The 6,894-nt window shown below is 43.9% G+C and overlaps 2 protein-coding genes across 2 annotated transcripts in view; one reads left to right on the top strand and one right to left on the bottom strand.

The window, feature by feature from the left end:
• Positions 1–346: 346 nt before the first annotated feature.
• Positions 347–5,370, top strand: SARC_08724 (hypothetical protein; the record flags this gene model as incomplete). Its single annotated transcript, XM_014297288.1, has 6 exons — positions 347–539; positions 1,373–1,638; positions 2,323–2,563; positions 2,994–3,140; positions 3,797–4,536; positions 5,004–5,370. The coding sequence occupies 6 exons, from the start codon at positions 347–349 to the stop codon at positions 5,124–5,126; spliced, it is 1,710 nt and encodes a 569-aa protein (XP_014152763.1). The 3' UTR covers positions 5,127–5,370.
• Positions 5,371–6,187: 817 nt separating this feature from the next.
• The window catches only part of SARC_08723 (hypothetical protein), a gene marked incomplete at its 5' end in the record, with an annotated part of 12,041 nt that continues 11,334 nt past the window's right edge, over positions 6,188–6,894 (bottom strand). Inside the window, one exon of the mRNA XM_014297287.1 lies at positions 6,188–6,419. Coding sequence (XP_014152762.1) covers positions 6,352–6,419 — 68 coding nt within the window. The 3' untranslated portion in view covers positions 6,188–6,351. The remainder of the gene's footprint in view (positions 6,420–6,894) is intronic.

The following is a 6,894-nucleotide window of genomic DNA, read 5'->3' as shown; positions in this document are numbered from 1 at the left end:
ATATATATATATATATATATATATGTGTGTGTGTGTGTATATATATATATATATGTGTGTGTGTATGTATATATGTATATATAGATATATGTATGCGCACGTGTGTGTCTCTACGTGTTTGTCTGTGTGTATGTATATGTTTGTAGAAATTATTTTTGCTCAGGATTATATGTATACATGTATTTGTATCATATCTATGCGATAAGTTGTTGGATTTGATTCTACCTCGTGAGTGTACGTCCATTTATTCACTCTGTCCATGTCAGTGCGTGTATGCATATATAGCTACGCACTACGATAACATTTTAAATTTGCATACTATTTTATGTATGTACAGACATTCGTAATGGCTACCCTCGAGTCCATGGGTGTTCAGGAGGTGGATGACACACTTGCACACTACATCGTCGTGCTAGTTAAGAATAGACATACGGGTAGACAACTCAACACAGATCTGACTACGTTTCTGGGTGAAAATACGGTGAAATTTACACACTGGCTGTGTGATCTTCTGATGAAGGCCGAGGTGGGGGATGTAGGTATGTTCTACCTATGCAAATGAAGTCTTGTTTATTTATATTAATTGGGTTGCCCATTGTCGTTTTAGTGCGTGTCTGGAAAAGGTTAATCCTGGTCTACGCATGTAGCCCTCTGCAACAACTCGGTGCAATTGACACAGTGGCTATATGGCCTGCTTGTATATGTTGTATTGCATATTTTTGGGTCTCTATACGAAGGTTCAGGTCCACATGTTGACGGAGTAGCTGTTTGTGAAGACCGAGGGTTTGAATATATGAATGTCCTACGATGCAAGTAGCACTTAGTTATTGACCATGAAATGAGGGGTTTCTCGCTTCTGTAAATTTGAGTTGAAACGCGCGGATGATGTTTTGGGTGTTTTGCATTGTAGTATAGGTGTTTTGCATTGTAGTATAGGTGTTTTGCATTGTAGTATAGGTGTTTTGCATTGTAGTATAGGTGTTTTGCATTGTAGTATAGGTGTTTTGCATTGTAGTATAGGTGTTTTGCATTGTAGTATAGGTGTTTTGCATTGTAGTATAGGTGTTATTTCTAGTGAGACTGTATCTGGTCCATCTACGATTTGCAACAACACGGTGCCGGTTATACTGACTATTTCATCTGAGTACAAAGGCCGGGGTGGTGGATGTAGGAAAGCTACACCATTAGCACATATTTTTGCGGTTAATGGTTTGCATATTGTCCTGCATCTGGGCCCAATGACCTATGGACATTTCTTTCTGGTATACGCCCTCGTATAGAATCCTTCCACATAGCCAGGTCACAGACACAGTCTTTGCATACGATCATCAGCACACACACTCTTTTGCCATATCACACACCCATCACCCAGATGAGGATGACTTCGCTGCCTTCGCAGAAAAAGATTCCGCGCTCAAAGACTCTAAGAAATACGCCAGCACGGGCCAATCAGATTCTAAAGCGATATCTACTCAAGGACAGACATATCCCAATGCACACTCGCGCTTAGAGGATTCAACACACGCTGCCGCCAATCGCACGGTGTCGAGTGCGTCACTGTTTAGTAGTCTGCGTCGACAGTCCGCTCTGAGCAAAGTGGGGTCACGCGTGCTGACTGCCGTGCTGAGCACCGGCGCGGTATGTCCGATGGTGTATATATGAGACTTATACGAAGATCTCACTCAAGTGCGTGATTGATTATGCCGGTGATGCTACGCCTGAGTCTTCATATCTCTCTGTTTAACGCAGTTGGTCTTTGGTAGGACCAGAGTGCGTCGCTGTTTGGTATTCTTCACCGACAGCCCGCTCTGAGCTTACGCGGGGTCGCATGTACTAACAGCTGTGCACCGTACGGGTGGGATATGTGCAATGGGTGTATACCGCAGCTGCATATGTGGATGTTATACTCACAGATATGTAAAAAGTGTGCGAATGTTTCTACACCCGGGAGTGTGCGTGTGTATCTCGTTAATGTAGCTGTTGTTAGCATGGTTTGGAGTGTGTCTCTGTGTACTAATTTTACGTCGACAGTCAACTCTGAGCTAAATCTGGGTCGCGCATGCTCACAGTGGTATTGATTACTGGCGCGGTATTTTGGCCTGCAAATACCCGTGCTGTAGTTGAAGACGCTCTACGAGTGTGCGTCAAAGCTAGCAGGTTTTTGTGGTACTTTCATACGAACTCGCGTGGTATATGTGTATAGATTCAACCCACGACCCAATGGCATATATATCTTTAAAGATCCAACCCAAGCTTTATACACTATCAATCTAATTGAAATTTACACTTTGGCATGTTCATTTTAACTGACACTTGATATAGGGCGCTGCTTTTCCGTCAGCGAAGAGACCGGCAGCCGATGACGACAGCACCGCCCACAAGCGCCCTCATGTGGACACAGACAGTGCCACGGGTGGAAACGCATTCTCGTCGCACTTTTCTAGCAAAGCAAATGGCAACACGTATAGCAGTACGAATGCGGCGGCGACCCGTGGGGAAATGAACCCAGAGGAAGCTATGGCTCTTAGACGCACGGAACAGCAGCTGAACGAGGGCAGGAAAGGTGTGCGTGTGTATGTGGTTGGAGGGTATGAACACCCGTGTCTCAATGTATGTACATGCATATCTAGATTTGCATGCTTTGACACATGTCAGCGCAGTCTGAGCTACATGGATGTGCTTTCGGTTCTGCATACAGGTCGACCAATACAATAAGTTTTTTTTGACTACATGTATACTAAAGCTATGCATGTAAAGCGACAAGGGAAGAGAGGCAATCAGAATCCCACAAAGACAGTATGCAGACGTCTTGAGCTACAAACGTATTCATATCTACATGTATACATAGTCAATGTCGGCAATTTGCGTATGTATGTCATTTAAAGGCTAGTGAAGACAAACATGTACAAAGTGCTAGACAGTTATCAAGATACTCTAAGCTGACATCGTATATATTCATGCATTCACACACACATATATATGTATATATATAGGTGCTGGGTCGGCATCTTGTCCGTTCTTTCCATCGTGCAAACACGGGGACAAGTGCAAGAGGGTACACCCAAAGCCGACATGTAGGTTTGACGATAAGTGCACTAATGACAGCTGTCCGTTCAACCACACCACCGACTTTGCTGAAGGTGAGCCAAGGGGTTGGTTGGACTGAGATGCATTCAGTTGTATTTGTCCAGACATGCACCTTGCTGTGTGTTGCCAGTGTGTACTGCTGTTTTATCGTGCGATATATATAATGTATAGCATTGGTTACCGAACGTTGGTGTGTATTTCACTCGTTCCGAGTATTGACTGATAAAATCTCCTTTGCCTCTTGCGCCGTACTTTGCTGCATGTATGGGACGTTGTGGTGTGTGTTGACTTTCTCTCTCTCTCTCTCTCTCTATATATATATATATATATATCTATATATATATATATGTATATATACAAATATATATATATATATGTGTGTGTGTGTGTGTGCACAAATATAGATATGTATATATATACATATATGTATATATATATATATGTGTGTGTTTGTCTGCCTGTATCTGTGTCTGTGTCTGCGTGTGTTTGTGTTTGTGTCTTTTAAGTATAAATATAAAAAGGTTTAGACTGATTTACTAAACCGCACTTCCCATATAAATACGTGTACAGCTACTGGCAATGATTCTTGCTACAGCAGCCCTACCAGTTCGCAATACATATGCACACAAATACGCGGATTTATATACATATGTCCATATATTTATGAATTCTAAGACTGATATATCTGCCTATGCATGCGCATGTACAGGTGGCGGGGGTGGCGCTTATCACAACTCAGCCAGTTCACAGTACATCGCAAGATCCGACCGTAGTAGCCAGGAACCCTTCGGAAACAGCACAAGCAGCGTGAGTGTGAGTAGTGCACCTAAACGCATGTGTCGCTTTGGTACGAGGTGCAGGCATGACAATTGTCCGTTTGAACACACAGTGGACTCGGGTGGGGGGGTCAAATCAGGCGCATTGGAGGGCAATAGAGGGCCTAGTACAGGCCCAGCAAGCGCCGGATATGATCGAGGGTATGGTAGTAGCAGGGGAAGGGATAGCGGGGGGTACGAGAGTGGTTTTAAAAGCGGGACAAACCGGTACGGCGATAGTCTGGGCTCTGGTAGTATGGTAAGTCTGTCCGATCGTGTAGGGGGAAGAGGAGTGTGCAGGTTCGACGGCCGGTGTAGGAAGCCAAACTGTCCTTTTCAGCATTTACAGGATAACACCAAGACTCGTTCAGTAGGCGGGTTTGGCGGTCAGAGTCAGTATGCAAACACACAACAGGCCTCGCCGTCCAGGTCGTCGTACAGTGGGAGTGTGGGGGGGGGCGGTAATGGGCCTAATAGCTATGCTTCCGAGGGGGGGAGGGGGGGTGGGTTTGGGCAACGAGAGCGACCGCCGTGCAGGTTCCAGGATAGGTGTACCAAGCCTAACTGTCCGTTCACACATGACAGCAGTAGCAGTAGGGGCGCGATAGGGTCCGATATTCGGGGATCTCGAAATGTATGTGATAATTCTTGTGTGGGTTTGATGGCACTGTGTGGTGGAGTTGGGTGTGTGTTTAATATGCTTGTAGGGCGTTTAGGGTTTCTTGGGATATAAACTGGGTGTACTTTGTGCTTGGGAAAGAACTTGGGTTGGCCCCGCTAGCAGATTATATTGGTTAAATGTGCACGTTTATATATATAAATATCAATTCAGCGGCCGAAAATCCCTTTTATTTGAACTACACATAGATTTCTATATCACTAGTCATTGCTTCATTGCTGTCGTTTAAATACAAGCAAATGAATTTCTGTTTTATCTGCCCCTCCCGCACCTATGTTAAGTCGATTGCTCTTCATAGTATGCCTTTGTATATCCAGCCGCTCGCGTGCATTAAATATGTATCTATGGTGTATTTGTATATATCTAACATGCATGTAGATTATTCATTCATATTTTATGCCCACTCAAATAACCACTCACAGAGTCGGCCTCGAGCGGAGTGCAAATTCGGCAGCCGATGTACCAAGGCCCAGTGCAGTTTCTACCACTCCGAGAAGGATCATATCAGCGATAGGGTGTTAGTACTTGAAGAAGCCGATTCGTGAGATAACTACAGATATATAAAAGAGCTAACAAGCTGCGAGATGTAGACTGACTGCGAGGGAATTTGATTATGTGCAGGTGTAGTCCATGCCACTCGGGAAGGAATTATACCAACCATGGAGTGTTGAAACTCGAGGAAGACCGCTCAAAAATCATCTTCGTATGAATTGGCAGTAAGGATGACCATAAATTGATCACACAGAAAGAAAACCTTCCATGAGAGGTTAGAATATAGCAAAAGGGGGACGTGTATTATATGTATTGGCACATCAGAGTAATGTATCAGACTATCAGGTATCTGTTTGGTGTATGATCTTTTAAGTAGCCAGATGGGTTCGCAAAATCAAAATATATACACGGGCAGAGGCGGCGGCGAGGGGGGGGGGTAGAAACTCCGTGCGATAGCTCCGGTAGCCAGTATACGAAGTTATCACTATGCTATTGTTCACCTTAGCAGTCACTTGAAAAAATCAGGGCCTCAGCATAGTTCTTTCGAGATGAAACAGACCAAACTATCACAATTTTGACATGTTTCGATTATCTGCGGTCTGTATTGGCATATACTGCAGAACGTATAAATGGCCAAGCGAATCTCATCCGGAGTCAGCAGGCACAATCCTGAAGTCGGTAGAATATTTATTGCTGCGTTTGCGCAAAGTGAGCATTCCGCCATTTTGCCGCACGGATATCTAGCAACTGACCCTCCCAGAGGGGGTAGATATCTCCTTTGCTGAAATTATTGGTTTTTTCTACATGCCGTTGATTGAGCAACCATATGCCTGCGAGATCTTAATCTTCGCAACTGGTGACTGCGCATAAATGGCAGCTCCACTTTAGGAGTTCGGTACATAGTCCTCGTACCTACTGGTGTACCTCTCAAGGCCAAGGTCATCAATAGATTGAGCGCGTGGGAGAGCACAGGCTTTCAATCTCTGCCTTGGGTGCAGTGTGCAGATACGGAAACATTCTTCGTAGGATTGTTGGGTCTAATAAAATGAGACAAGCTGCAGTACTATTATTTGTTATAGAATTAGAAATATATGCGGGTGGGTGTTTCGGGCGTGTGAGTATATGCATATTTTATTTTCATACGATTGAACCTATCTGTAGTGTCGACTATCTAATCTGCCATCTGCCCCAGGTCTGTTCCTCAATCCAAAAGAAGTTTCAAGCGCCTCCAGACCCGGCAGATGATATACTATATTTTAACTATTACTGGAAAATCTGTTAAGTATCTACAGATTCCATGTGTTTTAGAAGATCCTTCTTGGTCATGATACCTGCGAGATTGCCCTCTATAGCGGATACAAATTAAAAAATTTAAAAAATGCAGCCAGACATTAGTAAGCAACTACCTATATGTCTGGAAATTCTTTAAAAAAGTGAACAAAGCGCACAGCAACTAATAAATTTCGCTACACACGGGCACCAGCAAACGAAAACAAGCACCCTCTAACAACCAATCTCACACACACCCATTCAAACGATCTAAATTATCAAAGAAAAACAAGCACCCTCTAACAACCAATCTCACACAACACACCCATTCAAACGATCTAAACTAACAAAAGAAAACAAGCACCCTCTAACATCTCTCAATGTACGACGTTCTGCTATTCACTACTTTAACAACATCGAACTCGAAATGCACATTTTTGTTTTTCCTCTATGCCCATAGACTATGGACGAGTACGCGAGAGCGAAGAGCATGCCCGCAAGATGCTGGCCAGCAAATGTACACAGAAGCAGACCACGCAAATAGTAAACTGC

The sequence above is a fragment of the Sphaeroforma arctica genome, assembly GCF_001186125.1.
Source record: "Sphaeroforma arctica JP610 unplaced genomic scaffold supercont1.814, whole genome shotgun sequence".
NCBI classification, from domain to species: Eukaryota; class Ichthyosporea; order Ichthyophonida; genus Sphaeroforma; species Sphaeroforma arctica.
Note: the sequence above shows the minus strand (reverse complement) of the source record. Positions and strands in the feature narration are given on the sequence as shown.